The sequence below is a fragment of the Bombina bombina genome, chromosome 4, assembly GCF_027579735.1.
Source record: "Bombina bombina isolate aBomBom1 chromosome 4, aBomBom1.pri, whole genome shotgun sequence".
NCBI classification, from domain to species: domain Eukaryota; kingdom Metazoa; phylum Chordata; class Amphibia; order Anura; family Bombinatoridae; genus Bombina; species Bombina bombina.
Window position 1 is genome coordinate 1,092,545,055 of NC_069502.1, and position 17,371 is coordinate 1,092,562,425.

At 39.1% G+C, this 17,371-nt stretch overlaps 1 protein-coding gene across 2 annotated transcripts in view; it reads left to right on the forward strand.

The window, feature by feature from the left end:
* Window positions 1-17,371, forward strand: part of THADA (THADA armadillo repeat containing) — a 1,857,831-nt gene that overhangs the window by 217,410 nt on the left and 1,623,050 nt on the right. For both annotated transcript variants that reach the window (XM_053712286.1, XM_053712287.1), the window contains exon 21: window positions 2,019-2,176. In XM_053712286.1, the coding sequence (XP_053568261.1) occupies window positions 2,019-2,176 (158 nt within the window). The remainder of the gene's footprint in view (window positions 1-2,018; window positions 2,177-17,371) is intronic.

A 17,371-nucleotide genomic window follows, 5' to 3' on the forward strand; every position in this document is an offset into this window, starting at 1 on the left:
ATGCTCATTGACTCATTGTTACTAATATAGCAGTGTTAAACACACTGCCCATATATCCGAGTATTTTGTGTGGCTCTAGTGTACAGAGGGTCAATTGTGACACACCAGTTGGCTATTATTAGCAGTACATTATAATCTAGCCACTTATGGAACACGACCAATACTGTCAACAATTCTGTAGGCAAATATGTTGTAATCCTAAGTAATAATACCCACATAATCACCTTTACCCTATTGTGACTCTGACTTCTAACCCGCTATAACCCACTAATTCTAGGAGGACTTTGGCCCCAATACAATTGATATAGTTTGGTAATGTGATATACCTTTATTCAAGGCCAGATATTATTGTACATTACCACGTTTATCATATACCCAATACCCAGTTGTAGCCTCACAGTTTTATTTTTAACCATTTGTGTGTATGTTTCGGTATTTTATTTTAATTAATTCAATAAAAGCTATATTTTATTTCTACTGGAAATTCTTCGCCTCTTAGTCTGGGCTTAGACTGCTAGACTGCATTCTTTCGGTGGATGTCTCTTCATCCACACTTGTTTGAACAGATTTAACCCAATGCAAAGCACCAACCCACGCACTATTCTAACTTAATATAGCAGCAAACTATTCAGTTGTGCATAGCTATATCAATATTTAGTACTAGTGAGGATTGCCTATTCTAGTGCCATTGTTTACCTTTGTGTACAGAATTATACAATAACCTGTGCGTATTTACTATAGTAACATTGTAAGAAAGATGCCTTAATTTAAAAGGACATGAAATCCAAAAATGTTATTTCATGATTCAGATAGTTTCCAATCTACTTATTTGATCAAATTTGCTTAGTTCTTTTGTTATTCTTTGTTGAAGAGATATCTAGAAATAGTGCTGTCACCTAGTGCTCTTGCTTATGTATAAAATTATAGCAAAACTGCTGCCATATGGTGATGTAGACACGTGCACACTCCTGAACTTACCTTCCTGCTTTTCAATAAAGGATAACAAGAAAACAAATAAAATGTGATAATAGAAGTACATTGGAAAACTGTTTAAATTGTATGTTCTATCTGAAACATGAAAGTATGTCCCTTTAAAGGTTGCATTTCAAATGTGGGGAATTCTGTACTACCTGAGAGGGCTACAATGCATTTTTCACCTCACTTTAGCAGCCGAGAGATCACATTGTAATTGCAACATTGGCAATGCCTCAACCTACTGTATTTTAGTTTCTGACATTAACCTGTGACCTCTTCATACAGAATAGTACCACTGTATTGTATGCTATTGGTTATTGAGTATTTACTTATTTATTTAGAGAAAAATACCAATAATCTACAGACTCCAATGACCTAAAGCTCTCTAGTCTAGGAAGATTATCTAACAAGTCTCGTCAGCGTTGCAGGGTCACTCAGAGAATGTTAGCTTGAGTGGTGTTTATCTCACTGAGCAGGTTCTGGATGTGAAGAGTGATACTGACATTACAATATAATGCTCAGTTAAAGGGACAGTCAACACCAGAATGTTTGTTGTTTAAAAACATAGATAATCCCTTTATTACCCATTCCCCAGTTTTGCATAACCAACACAGTTATATAAATATACTTTTTACCTCTGTGATTACCTTGTATCTAAGACTCTGCAAACTGCCCCCTTATTTCATTTCTTTTGACAGACTTGCATTTTAGCCAATCAGTGCTGACTCCTAGGTAACTTCACGTGCGTGAGCTCAATGTTATCTATATGACACACATAAACTAACTCCCTCTAGAGGTGAAAAACTGTCAAAATGCCTTCAGATTAACCTACCTAGGTTTAGCTTTCAACTAAGAATACCAAGAGAACAAAGCAAAATTGGTGATAAAAGTAAATTAGAAAGTTGTTTAAAATGACATGCCCTATCTGAATCATGAAAGTTTATTTTTGACTGTCCCTTTAAGAGGTTTCTCTCTATATCAGGGAGTTTTTGATCATTAGGTCTTAAGTAATTTCTCTGTTTTTTTCTTGTCTCCTTTTCAAGTGAAGGAAGGCGCCTCATGCAATGTGACTGCGCAGATGGTACTTGTGTGTTGTTGGAGAAGCATGAAGGAAGTGTCGCTGCTTTTGGGAATGCTGTGCCAGCGACTTCCTCTTCAGACACAGCCTGACTCTCCTGTGGGACTTATAACTGTGGAGCAGGTAAACTTGTTCTCTTATAGCCTTGCTCTGAAACTCGTTAAATAAAAAAGGAAGAAAAAAAAACTTCTGTAAGAGGTTTTCTTTAGATTGTTTCAATTTATTATTAATACTTATTTACTGGAAATGAACACTACTAATTTAAAGGGATATGGAACCTAAATTTTCTTTCATGATTCATACAGAACATGCAATTTTAAGCAACTTTCTAATTTACTTCTATTAGCAATTTTTCTAAGTTATCTTTATTTGAACATCAGGAATGTAAGCTTCGGAGCCAACCCATTTCTTTCATGTAATTAGCAAGAGTCCATGAGCTATTGACGTATGGGATATACATTCCTACCAGGAGGGGCAAAGTTTCCCAAACCTTAAAATGCCTATAAATACACCCCTCACCACTCCCACAATTCAGTTTTACAAACTTTGCCTCCCGTGGAGGTGGTGAAGTAAGTTTGTGCTAGATTCTACGTTGATATGCGCTTCGCAGCAGCCCGGTTTTCCTCTCAGTGTGCAGTGAATGTCAGAGGGATGTGAATAGAGTATTGCCTATTTGAATTCAATGGTCTTCTTCTACGGGATCTATTTCATAGGTTCTCTGTTATCGGTCTTAGAGATTCATCTCTTACCTCCCTTTTCAGATCGACGATATACTCTTATATATACCATTACCTCTACTGATTCTCGTTTCAGTACTGGTTTGGCTTTCTACTACATGTAGATGAGTGTCCTGGGGTAAGTAAGTCTTATTTTTTGTGGCACTCTAAGCTATGGTTGTGCACTTTTATATAAAGTTCTAAATAGATGTGTTTAAACATTTATTTGCCTTGATTCAGGATGATCAATATTCCTTATTTCAGACAGTCAGTTTCATTATTTGGGATAATGCATATGAATAATTAATTTTTTTCTTACCTTAAAAATTGACTTTTTTTCCTGTGGGCTATTAAATTCACGGGGGCTGAAAATGCTTCATTTTATTGCGTCATTCTTGGCGCGGATTTTTTTGGCGCAAAAATTTTCTTTGTCATTTCCGTCGTCGTACTTGTCGCCGGAAGTTGTTTGTGATTGCGTAATTTTTTTGACGTTTTGCGCCAAAAATGTCGGCGTCACCGGATGTGGCGTCATTCTTGGCGCCAAAAGCATTTAGGCGCCTAATAATGTAGGCGTCTTTTTTGGTGCTAAAAAATATGGGCGTCATTATTGTCTCCACATTATTTAAGTCTCATTGTTTATTTGCTTCTGGTTGCTAGAAGCTTGTTCATTGGCATTTTTTCCCATTCCTGAAACTGTCATTTAAGGAATTTGATAGATTTTGCTTTATATGTTGTTTTTTCTATTACATATTGCAAGATGTCTCAGATTGACCCTGGATCAGAAGCTACTTCTGGAAAAACGCTTGACTGAGTTCAGTCCTACCAAAGCTAAGTTCATTTATTTTAAATGTTATGAATGTTTATCTTTAGCTATGGTTTGTAATAGGTTATCATGATAAACTTTTACATGCAGAATCCATTAGTATTTATGCTTTATATATTGCCATTCTTTTTACATCTTATGTACAAGAAATATTTAGAAGATTTTTAAGAAATATTTTTCTGATTCTATTTTAAAGGCTTTGTCTGACTTTGTGCCTTCTAATAAAATTTTTAGGTCTTTTTCAAACTTCTTTTTTATTGAAGTTTCAAATGACCAACAACATACTGATTTATCCTTCTCTGATGATGTTTTTTCTCATTCAGAATTTTCTTCATCAGATATTGACACTAACAAATCTACTTTTTTATTAAAGTACATTTGTTCTTTGTTGAAAAGGTGTTGATTATTTTGGACATTAAGGTAACTAGTTCTTCAAAGACTAGCTAACACTATTTCTGCTTATTTATTCTTCTGTGTTTTCAGAGGTTTTTTCCAATTCCTTATACTAGGGAATGGAATAGGCTGAGAATTTTCTTTTATTCCTTCTTCAAAGGTTTTAAACTATACTCTTTGCCAGCAGTTTACTTCAATTTGGAGGGTTCTCCAATTTATTGGGGCTATCTCTACTCCTACTAATTATGCTATTGTTTCTATAGCAAAATAGTATTTATTTTCCTTTAGATGGTTGTATCTTATTTATGGAAAATTATTTAGTTTCAGGTACTTTTCTTGGACCTGTGATTTATTGGATGTTGCAATTGCTTCAGTTTTTCTGTTTACTTTAAGATCAAGTATCAGATTATGATTTATTTTAGCATTGTTAAAGGGACAACATTTACTAGACTAGGTGCTGTTGCATTTGTCTTGTTGTTTTGCATTTATTGATTATGCAAGTCCACTGTATTGTCTGGTCCTTTAACTGGACTATCATGCTAATAATTTCTTTTGTGTCTTCATTTTATTGAATACTTTCGCAAATGAGGTTTAATCTATGTCTTTAGCTGTTTGAGCTAGAAGAATTTTGTGATTTCTAAAAATCCATATTTCTTTTGTTCTAAGATAATCAATTATTTTAATTTGTTTTATAATTGGATTCAATTCTTAACTGTTACTCTGGGCTTCAAGATTGAGTTCTAAGACTAAAACTTTAAGCTTATACTAGTTTGGTTGTTCTTATTAAGGAATGAATTCCTGAATTCTTTCCCAAGTAACATGTTTTTAATTGGAAATTTTTTCAGTTCGAAATTAGCTCCCTTAAATTGCGATGTATGTGCCGTATTCCAGCTTGGCTGGCAAGGGGCAGGTTAAGACTTTTTTGAAATTTATTTGGTTCTATTCGGTCCAAATTTCTTTGATTTTATTCCAGTAAGGCTAACACTTTCTTTAAGTGTGTTTCGGTCCTATTTATTTTGGGTACTGTTGAAGCATGGCTGGTCACCCGTGGGGTTCAAGCGCTGCTCAGACCTGGAATCTTCTGGGGTATTTCTTCCAGTTCCATTTTTAGGATCTGGGTTTTGGAGTTTTTATTCAAACTATTCTGCCTTTTTTTTTTTGGTCAGTGATAGCATTATTTGTTTTCATTAGATACAATAAATGCATATTTTTTCTCATATGATTCACTTTGTTCTTCAGGACATAGTTAGAGGATCTTTTTTTTTTTTTCAAAAGCTCTTGATTCCTCTCACAAGCGTCACCTTTTTTTAGGTTTCCAGATAGTTTGTGTCACTGTCTTTGTCTCTATCAGACAAGGGACAATTTTATTGGTTTCCGTCTGTCGGTACCTTTAGTCTCTATTATTTCCTTCAGTTGCTATATATGCATAGAAGTTTTAGGTCTTATGGCCACAGCATTGGATTCAATTCCCTTTGCTCATTTTCAATAGACAGAACCTTTCCAGTCTTTTATGCTGAATTATGGTGCAGGGATTCTAGGATTTCACATTTTAAATCTTCAAATCCTGATATTTATCTCTCTTGATTTGCTGGTTAAGATCACCATCATTTAGTTCTCAACCTGGACCATGATCTCTACAGATGTGAGTCTTTTTGGTTGGGAGGATGTCTGAGGATCTCTGTCAGCACAAGGGGTTTGGAAATCTCAGGAGGCGAGATTACCATTTGATATTTTAGAACTCTGTGTTTTCTCAGAGTTTTTCAGTTAGTTTCTTTTTGAGGAAGAGACGTTTATTGTTTTTCAGACAATATCACAACTATGGTGCATGTCAATCATCAGGGTAGGACTATTAGTCCTTAGGCTGTGACAGAAGTATCTCCGATATTAGCTTAGGCTAAATCCAGCTCCTATCTAAATTCTGTGTTTTTTTTCCCAGGTATAGATATTTGGGAAGCGGATTATCTCTGTTAATCAAGCTTTACATCCGGGAGAATGGTCTCTCATACCCAGATATGTTTTTCAATTTTTCAGATGTGAGCATTTCTAGAAATAGATCTGTTGGCATCTCATCTGAATAAAGAACTTCCCAGGGGCCTATTCAGGTCCGGGATCCTCAGGCCGAAGTAGTGTATGCATTGACATTTCTTTGGAAATTATCTTTTTGCCTATTTCTTTCCGCCTCTAGTTCTTCTTCCTAAGTGATTTCCAAAATTCTTATGGAGTATTTGTTTGTTATGCTGGTGGCTCCAGCATGGCCTCTCAGGTTTTGGTATGCGGATTTCTTTCGGATGGCCAGTTGCCAACCTTGGACACTTCCGTTTAAACCAGACCTTCTTTCTCAAGGCCCATTTTTTCCATCAGGATCTCAAATCATTAAATTTGAAGGGATGGAGATTGAACGCTTGGTTTCAGGCTCGTAAATCTGTCTCTAGAAAGATTTATTATTGAGTCTGGAAGACCTACTTTTCTTGGCATTCTTTTAAAATTCATAGAATTTTATTATTTTTTCAGGTTGGTTTGGATAAGGTTTTGTCTTCAGTTCTTTGTTAAGACAAATCTCTACTCTTTCTGTTCTTTTTTCACAGAAAGATTGCTAATCATCCTGATATTCATTGTTTTGTACAGGCTTTGGTCCGTATCAAGCCTGTCATTAATTCAATCTCTCCTCTTTGGAGTCTCAATTTGGTGCTGAGGGCTTTACAGGCTCCTCCGTTTGAAACTATGCAATTTCTGAACATTAAATTACTTTCTTGGAAAAGTATTGTTCCTTTTGGTCATTTCTTCTGCTAGAAGAGTTTTTGAGTTATCTGCTCTTTTTTGTGAATATCCTTTTCTAATTTTTCATCAGGATAAGGCAGTGTTACTTCCTGATATTCATCACTTTGTTCAGGTTTTGTTTTCGTATCAAACCTGTCATTAAGCCAATTTCTCCTCCTTGGAGTCTTATTTAGGTTCTGAAGGTTTTTCAGGCTCTTCTATTTGAGCATATGCTTGCTCTGAACATTAATTACTTTCATGGAAAGTATTGTTCTTTTTGGACTTCTCTTCAGCTAGAACAGTTTTTGAATTATCTGTTCTTTCTTGTGAATCTCTTTTTTCTGATTTTTTTTCATCAGGATAAGGTAGTTTTTGCTGTCCTCATTTCAATTCTTACCTAAAGTTGTAAATTCTAACAAACATTAGGGAGGAATTATTGTTTTCCTAAGACTTCTTTGGTGAGATTCTTACTTTCTTTGGATATGGTAAGAGTTTTTGAAATTCTATGTTGAAGCTATTCAGATTTCAGATAGACTTCTAGTCTATTTTTTATCTTTTCTGGTTTTAGGAAGGTCAAAAGCTTCTGCCATTTATTTGGCATCTTGCTTAAACTTTTGATTCATTATGATTATTTGGAGTCGGGTGGATTCCCGCCTCGGAGGATTACAGCTCATTCTACTAGGTAAGTTTCTACTTCCTGGGCTTTTTAAGAATGAAGTTTCTGTTGATCAGATTTGCAAAGCAATGACTTGGTCTTCTTTGCATACTTTTACTATGTTCTACCATTTTGATGTTTTCTCTTCTTTAGAAGCAGTTTTGGTAGAATGGTACTTCAGGCAGCTGTCTCAGTTTGATTCTTCTGCTTATAATTTCAGTTTTTTTCATTATAAAGATTAAAACTTTTGATTTGGGTTGTGGATTATTTTTTCAGCGGAATTGGCTGTCTTTATTTTATCCCTCCCTCTCTAGTGACTCTTGCGTGGAAGTTCCACATCTTGGGTATTCATTATCCCATACGTCACTAGCTCATGGACTCTTGCTAATTACATGAAAGAAAACATAATTTATGTAAGAACTTACCTGATGAATTCATTTCTTTCATATTAGCAAGAGTCCATGAGGCCCACCCTTTTTTTGTGGTGGTTATGATTTTTTTGTACAATTATTCCAATTCCTTATTTTTTTGATGCTTTCACTCTTTTCTTATCACCCCACTTCTTGGCTATTCATTAAACTGAATTGTGGGTGTGGTGAGGGGTGTATTTATAGGCATTTTAAGGTTTGGGAAACTTTGCCCCTCCTGGTAGGAATGTATATCCCATACGTCACTAGCTCATGGACTCTTGCTAATATGAAAGAAATGAATTTATCAGGTAAGTTCTTACATAAATTATGTTTTTTTGGTTCAGTACTGGGGTAGCACTTGCTGATTGGTGGCTAAATGTAACCACCAATCAGCAAATGCTACCTATGTGCTAAACCATAGCCACCAATCAGCAAGCACTACCCAAGTACTGAACCAAAAACGGGCCGGCTCCTAAGCTTAAATTCCTGATTTTCAGTTAAAAAAAACTCCAAGATAACGAAATAAAATTGATAATAGTAGTATCCCTTTAATGAAAATTAAATTCAAAATTCAGTGATCTATCATTATTTATTTTGCTTTAGCTGTATAATAAAAGTGTGCTTGTTTCACTTTAGAGAGGCTGGAGTGTCTCAGCCATGCTTGAACGGACAAAAATTTAAAATGAATATGCTCTGATGTGTTAGTGTTTTTATTATTACACTATTGGTTGTATATTACTATGAGTTTAACCCCTACAAATGGATTAAACACATAGTCAGCTCCAGAGCTGCACTGCTAGGACCTAGCTAAATACATCTGGTGAACTAATAACAAGAAGCATATGTGTGTAGCCATCAATTACCAGCTAGCTGCTAGTTGTATAAAGCTGTTTTGTCTCATTTTTGCTCATGTAAGGATATTGCAAAAATGCTTTTATACGAAACTGAAATGCATTTATGCAAATTTAAATTTTGACGGTTATGTCCCTTTAAGAGGTTAGAGCCCTTATTGATAAATTGCTTTAGGATTTGGTTGGAATAAGTGTCACTAGTTAAAAAATTATTTCAAGAGAAATTAAACAGCGCTAGTTGCCTGATTGGAAGAACCAATAACAATAAATCTGTTCTAAATGTAATGATAATAACGGTATAAAAATGTCACACCCTAATAATATTCTCAATCACAAAAATAATAATCAACCACAAAATGTATCTAAGAGTAATATTAAGCAATAATCAACAGTCTCCCCACAGACCACAATTGGTCAGATAAGGCATATATGTATTTCAGTTCGATGAAACCAGTTGCTGCTATTTCACAGGAGGTGTCCTTCGAGCCGTCTGGAGTAAGGTAGAAGCCAAGAAAATCTGTAAAGAAACAAAGCGCAACAGGAATAAAGATTAGTTTAATGGTGATAGACACACAACACTACTATGTTGCACTTCCAGTGTTAAAAACCTTTATTGCACTTCAATCCAAAAGTGACATAAAAAGCCTTAAAATCCCGTATGATAATCCTCAATCAAAATTTCTCTGTCAGCGTTTCTCTATATTCAGCTTACAGCTTACGTCCATACGTCCTGCGTATGACTGAAGTCGAAAGCGTAATTTTCTTTTGCTGATCTGAAAGGCGAATGCGACATATAGTGTATATGGGTCCTCGTGTAAACCAAAAAGCCTCAACGCGTTCTAACCGCCACCATGCGGTCTTTCTCAAGAGGACTTTTGATCGAGAATTATCATACAGGATTTTAAATCTTTTTATGTCACTTTTGGATTTATGTGCAATAAAGGTTTTTAACACTAAGTGCAACATAGTAGTGTTGTGTGTCTATCACCATTAAACTACATTTGATTCCATTTGCGCTTTGTTTCTTTACAGATTTTGTAAGTGTCACTAGTGCTTCCTATGAATAGGTGGACTATATAGTAAATATTGCTGCCCAGGCATTACTAGGGTTACGTTTTTTGTGATATTGTTTTTTGTACCATTGCCACCAACTCCTTCTGGTTATAGTTTATCCGGCTGCAAAATCTAAATTGGTTTCCTTTGACATGTAAGAACAAGGGCCTTTTCGATAAAAATCTGGTTATGTTTTTGGATTTTCCCTTTCAGGATATTATCTTTTCTTTCCAATGGTATGGAGAGTCCACTAATCCATTCTAATTACTAGTGGGAATTCAACTCCTGGCCACCAGGAGGAGGCAAAGAACACCCCAGCAAAGCTCAAAGTATCCCTCCCACTTCCCATAATCCCCCAGTCATTCTTTGCCTTTGTACATCATGGAGGTGTGCGAAGATGGACTTGAGGGTCTTTCCCGCTGTGCGGTTGTATTTTCAAGTCTATCCTTTTTTTAGTCCAGGAGGGTCAGTTTATGACCTCTATCTTCCGGAGGGATGCTCGCCTTCATTTTCCTATTCTCAAGGTGTGAATGATGCATCTGGACAAGATTCCTTGGTACCAATTTCCAGGGCCTGTTTTTTGAGACGATCTTTGACTTGAACTCTAGAATAATTTTCTTAGGAAGTAATAAAATCTATCTTCTTCCTGCCTGTCTTCTCTTCTGGCATTAGTCTGTCTCCCGGTGGGAGTAATGAGTCTCATGGTGGCTCCATGGTCATTATTCCTTTTCTCCTGTTAAGTGTAGTCAGTCCACGGGTCATCCATTACTTATGGGATTATATCTCCTCCCCAACAGGAAGTGCAAGAGGATCACCCAAGCAGAGCTGCTATATAGCTCCTCCCCTCTACGTCATACCCAGTCATTCTCTTGCACCTAACTAATAGATAGGACGTGTGAGAGGACTGTGGTTGTTAAACTTAGTTTTTATTTCTTCAATCAAAAGTTTGTTATTTTAAACAGCACCGGAGTGTGTTGTTTTTTCTCAGGCAGCATTAGAAGAAGAATCTACCTGAGTTTGTGTATGATCTTAGCGGTCGTAACTAAGATCCACTTGCTGTTCTCGGCCATTCTGAGGAGTGAGGTAACTTCAGAACAGGGGACAGCAGGCAGGGTTCACCTGCAAGGAGGTATGTTGCAGTATATTATTTTCTAAGGAATGGAATTGACTGAGAAAATACTGCTAATACCGATGTAATGTAAGTGCAGCCTTAAATGCAGTAGTAGCGACTGGTATCAGGCTGATATGTATGTATGTTTACACTGAGGTATTTCTGGGGAATGGAACTTCACTAAGAAAATACTGTATACATTTAAGTTATATTTGAGCCTCCACTGCAGTGAAAGCGACTAGCAGCAGGCTTATTAATAACATTTCATAATTTTATTTTTAAAACGTTTACTGGCATGTTAATCGTTTTTTTCTGAGGTACTTGGTGATAAAACTTTATGGGCATGATTTTTACCACATGGCTGTCGTTTGTTTCTGAATAAAATCAGTTTACTGAGCTTCCCCACTGTTGTATTATGAGTGGGAGGGGCCTATTTTAGCGCTTTATTGCGCAGTAAAAATTCAGTCACAGTCTTCCTATTTTCTTCCTCCATGATCCAGGACCTCTCTACAGAGCCCAGGGGTCTCCAAAACTAGTTTTGAGGGAGGTAATCACTCACAGCAGACCTGTGAGAGTGTGTTTTGACTGTGATAAAAACGTTTATATTAAATTGTTATCCGTTTTTGGGTACTAAGGGGTTAATCATCCATTTGCTGGTGGGTGCAATCCTTTGCTAACTTAATGCATTTACTGTGAAAATTTGGTTGCTATAACTAATTGGTTCATTGTTATTTCAACTGTGACAGTTTTTTGTGCTTCTTAAAGGCACAGTAACGTTTTTTATATTGCTTGTAAATTTATTTGAAAAGTATTTTCCAATCTTGCTAGTCTCATTGCTAGTTTGTTTAAACATGTCTGACACAGATGAATCTCTTTGTTCAATATGTTTAAAGGCCAATGTGGAGCCCAATAGAAATTTGTGTACTAATTGCATTGATGCTACTTTAAATAAAAGCCAATCTGTACATGTAAAGAAAATTTCACCAGACAACGAGGGGGAAGTTATGCCGACTAACTCTCCTCACGTGTCAGTACCTTCGCCTCCCGCTCAGGAGGTGCGTGATATTGTGGCGCCAAGTACATCAGGGCGGCCCTTACAAATCACTTTGCAAGACATGGCTAATGTTATGACTGAAGTACTATCTAAATTGCCAGAATTTAGGGGTAAACGCGATCACTCTGGGGTAAGAACAGAGTGCGTTGATAATAATAGAGCCATGTCTGATACTGCGTCACAATTTGCAGAACATGAGGACGGAGAGCTTCATTCTGTGGGTGACGGATCTGATCCAAGTAAACTGGACTCAGACATTTCAAATTTTAAATTTAAGCTTGACAATCTCCGTGTATTACTAGGGGAGGTATTAGCGGCTCTGAATGATTGTAACACGGTTGCAATTCCAGAGAAATTATGTAGGCTGGATAGATACTATGCGGTACCGGTGTGTACTGACGTTTTTCCTATACCTAAGAGGCTTACAGAGATTATTAGCAAGGAGTGGGATAAGCCCGGTGTGCCCTTTTCCCCCCCTCCTATATTTAGAAAAATGTTTCCAATAGACGCCACCACACGGGACTTATGGCAGACGGTCCCTAAGGTGGAGGGAGCAGTTTCTACTCTGGCTAAGCGCACCACTATCCTGGTGGAGGATAGCTGTGCTTTTTCAGATCCAATGGATAAAAAGTTAGAGGGTTACCTTAAGAAAATGTTTGTTCAACAAGGTTTTATATTACAACCCCTTGCATGCATTGCGCCTGTCACGGCTGCGGCGGCATTCTGGTTTGAGTCTCTTGAAGAGACCATTGGCTCAGCTCCATTGGATGAGATTATAGACAAGCTTAAAGTCCTTAAGCTAGCTAATTCATTTATTTCTGATGCCGTAGTACACTTAACTAAGCTTACGGCTAAGAACTCCGGATTCGCCATTCAAGCGCGTAGAGCGCTGTGGCTTAAATCCTGGTCAGCCGATGTGACTTCTAAATCTAAATTGCTTAACATACCTTTCAAAGGGCAGACATTATTCTGGCCCGGTTTGAAAGAAATTATCGCTGACATTACTGGAGGTAAGGGCCATGCCCTGCCTCAAGACAGGGCCAAACCAAGGGCTAAACAGTCTAATTTTCGTGCCTTTCGTAACTTCAAGGCAGGAGCAGCATCAACTTCCTCCGCTCCAAGACAGGAAGGAACTGTTGCTCGCTGCAGACAGGGCTGGAAACCTAACCAGTCCTGGAACAAGGGCAAGCAGGCCAGAAAGCCTGCTGCTGCCCCTAAGACAGCATGAAGTGAGGGCCCCCGATCCGGAAACGGATCTAGTGGGGGGCAGACTCTCTCTCTTCGCCCAGGCTTGGGCAAGAGATGTCCAGGATCCCTGGGTGTTAGAGATCATATCTTAGGGATATCTTCTGGACTTCAAAGCTTCTCCTCCAAAAGGGAGATTTCATCTTTCAAGGTTGTCAGCAAACCAGATAAAGAAAGAGGCGTTTCTACGCTGTGTACAAGACCTTTTACTAATGGGAGTGATCCACCCAGTTCCGCGGTCGGAACACGGACAAGGGTTTTACTCAAATCTGTTTGTGGTTCCCAAAAAAGAGGGAACCTTCAGACCAATCTTGGACTTAAAGATCCTAAACAAATTCCTAAGAGTTCCATCGTTCAAAATGGAAACTATTCGGACCATCTTACCTATGATCCAAGAGGGTCAGTACATGACCACAGTGGATTTAAAGGATGCCTACCTTCACATACCAATTCACAAGGATCATTACCGGTATCTAAGGTTTGCCTTCCTAAACAGGCATTACCAGTTTGTAGCTCTTCCCTTCGGGTTAGCTACAGCTCCAAGAATCTTTACAAAGGTTCTGGGCTCTCTTCTGGCGGTACTAAGACCGCGAGGAATAGCGGTAGCTCCGTACCTAGACGACATTCTGATACAAGCGTTAAGTTTCCAAACTGCCAAGTCTCATACAGAGTTAGTTCTGGCATTTCTAAGGTCGCATGGGTGGAAGGTGAACGTAGAAGAGTTCTCTATTGCCACTCACAAGAGTTCCCTTCTTGGGGACTCTTATAGATTCTGTAGAAATGAAAATTTACCTGACAGAGGACAGGTTATCAAAACTTCTAAATGCTTGCCGTGTCCTTCATTCCATTCAACACCCGTCAGTGGCTCAGTGCATGGAGGTAATCGGCTTAATGGTAGCGGCAATGGACATAGTACCTTTTGCACGCCTGCATCTCAGACCGCTGCAATTGTGCATGCTAAGTCAGTGGAATGGGGATTACTCAGATTTGTCCCCTATGCTAAATCTGGATCAAGAGACCAGAGATTCTCTTCTATGGTGGCTTTCTCGGCCACATCTGTCCAGGGGGATGCCCTTCAGCAGGCCAGATTGGACGATTGTAACAACAGACGCCAGCCTGCTAGGTTGGGGCGCTGTCTGGAATTCCCTGAAGGCTCAGGGATCATGGATTCAGGAGGAGAGACTCCTCCCAATAAACATTCTGGAATTAAGAGCAGTTTTCAATGCCCTTCTGGCTTGGCCTCAGTTAGCAACTCTGAGGTTCATCAGGTTTCAGTCGGACAACATCACGACTGTGGCTTACATCAACCATCAGGGAGGGACAAGGAGTTCCCTAGCGATGATGGAAGTCTCAAAGATAATTCGCTGGGCAGAGTCTCACTCTTGCCACCTGTCAGCGATCCACATCCCAGGCGTGGAGAACTGGGAGGCGGATTTCCTAAGTCGCCAGACTTTTCATCCGGGGGAGTGGGAACTTCATCCGGAGGTGTTTGCCCAACTGCTTCAGCATTGGGGCAAACCAGATCTGGATCTCATGGCGTCTCGCCAAGCTTCCTTGTTACGGATCCAGGTCCAGGGACCCGGGAGCGGTACTGATAGATGCTCTGACAGCACCTTGGGTTTTCAACATGGCTTATGTGTTTCCACCCTTCCCGATGCTTCCTCGATTGATTGCCAGGATCAAACAGGAGAGAGCATCGATAATTCTAATAGCGCCTGCGTGGCCACGCAGGACCTGGTATGCAGATCTAGTGGACATGTCGTCCTGTCCACCTTGGTCTCTGCCTCTGAGACAGGACCTTCTGATTCAGGGTCCTTTCAAACATCCAAATCTAATTTCTCTGAGGCTGACTGCATGGAGATTGAACGCTTGATTCTATCAAAGCGGGGATTCTCGGAGTCAGTGATTGATACCTTAATACAGGCTAGGAAACCTGTTACCAGGAAAATTTACCATAAAATATGGCGTAAATACTTACATTGGTGCGAATCCAAGAGTTGCTCATGGAGTAAGGTTAGGATTCCTAGGATATTGTCTTTTCTACAAGAAGGTTTAGAAAAGGGTTTATCTGCTAGTTCGTTAAAGGGACAGATCTCAGCTCTGTCTATCCTTTTACACAAACGTCTGTCAGAAGTTCCAGACGTTCAGGCTTTTTGTCAGGCTTTGGCTAGGATTAAGCCTGTGTTTAAGACTGTTGCTCCGCCGTGGAGCTTAAACTTAGTTCTTAACGTTCTGCAAGGTGTTCCGTTTGAACCCCTTCATTCCATTGATATCAAGCTGTTATCTTGGAAAGTTCTGTTTTTAATGGCTATTTCCTCGGCTCGAAGAGTCTCTGAGTTATCGGCCTTACATTGTGATTCTCCTTATCTGATTTTTCATTCAGACAAGGTAGTTCTGCGTACTAAACCTGGGTTCTTACCTAAGGTAGTCACTAACAGGAATATCAATCAAGAGATTGTTGTTCCATCATTGTGCCCTAACCCTTCTTCAAAGAAGGAATGACTTCTGCACAATCTAGACGTCGTCCGTGCCCTGAAATTTTATTTGCAGGCAACTAAGGATTTTCGTCAAACTTCTTCCCTGTTTGTCGTTTATTCTGGACAAAGGAGAGGTCAAAAAGCTTCGGCTACCTCTCTCTCTTTTTGGCTTCGTAGCATAATACGTTTAGCATATGAGACTGCTGGACAACAGCCTCCTGAAAGGATTACAGCTCATTCTACTAGAGCTGTGGCTTCCACTTGGGCCTTTAAGAATGAGGCCTCTGTTGAACAGATTTGCAAGGCTGCAACTTGGTCTTCACTTCATACTTTTTCAAAATTTTACAAATTTGACACTTTTGCTTCTTCGGAGGCTGTTTTTGAGAGAGAGGTTCTACAGGCAGTGGTTCCTTCCGTGTAAAGATCCTGCCTTTCCCTCCCGTCATCCGTGTACTTTTAGCTTTGGTATTGGTATCCCTTAAGTAATGGATGACCCGTGGACTGACTACACTTAACAGGAGAAAACATAATTTATGCTTACCTGATAAATTCCTTTCTCCTGTAGTGTAGTCAGTCCACGGCCCGCCCTGTTGTTTACGGCAGGTCTAAAAATTTTTATCTTAAACTCCAGTTACCACTGCACCCTATAGTTTCTCCTTTCTCGTTTGGTTTCGGTCGAATGACTGGGTATGACGTAGAGGGGAGGAGCTATATAGCAGCTCTGCTTGGGTGATCCTCTTGCACTTCCTGTTGGGGAGGAGATATAATCCCATAAGTAATGGATGACCCGTGGACTGACTACACTACAGGAGAAAGGAATTTATCAGGTAAGCATAAATTATGTTTTTTCTATTTTGCCTCAGAGACCTATACAGTTATGTATTCTCAGACTAGGGATCGGAGTCCTCTCGGACTTCTTTCTGAAGATAGTCCTAGACAACCTGTCGAGAGACTCTATATATCCTGGTGGCTCTGACACTATCATCTGTCTCGAAGTACAGACCTTTTTGAGAAATGGTGACTTTAGATGCCAGCCCTTCGGCTGGGGAGCATTTTAGGGGCCTTTAGAGGGAACCTGGTCTTGAAAAGAATCTGCCCTACATGTTAATCATCTAGAATTGAAATCAATCCCCAATGCTAATAACGTGGCCTCCTCTGAGTTTCAGTCCGGTTTATCAGATTCCAATAGGACTACATCACTTCAGTGGAGGAACTAGGAGTTCCTTAGTGATATAGGAGGCGTCTTACATTCTTCAGTGGGCAGAATCTCACATCTGCCTGTTTTCTGATATCTCTTACCAGGTGTGGACATCTGGGAGAGGTTTCAAGGGATTACCTGTTTTCTACTGTTTGCCTTCCTTCCTTGGGTGATAGACTGTATCAATCTGGAGCAGGCTTCGGTGATCTAATTGCTGCAGCTTGGCCTTGCAAAATTAGGTTTGCGGACCTGGTGAGGACCTCGTGCAACCAAATTAGATGTTTTTGCCTCAGCGGAGGCTTCCTTTGTTAGAATGGTTCTTGAAGCGGTGGTGCCCTTAGTTTAGGTCCACCTGTCTTATTTCTCCCTCCCTTTCCATTCTGTGTCCTCTAGCTTGGGTATTGGTTCCCACTAGTAATTAGAATGGATTTGTGGACTCTCCATGCCATTGGAAAGAAAACAAAATTTATGCTTACCTGATAAATTATTTTCTTTCCTGGCATGGAGAGTCCACGACCCCTTATCTATTTCAGACTGCTTATTATTATTCTGATGTCTTTTCTTCTAAACTGCAG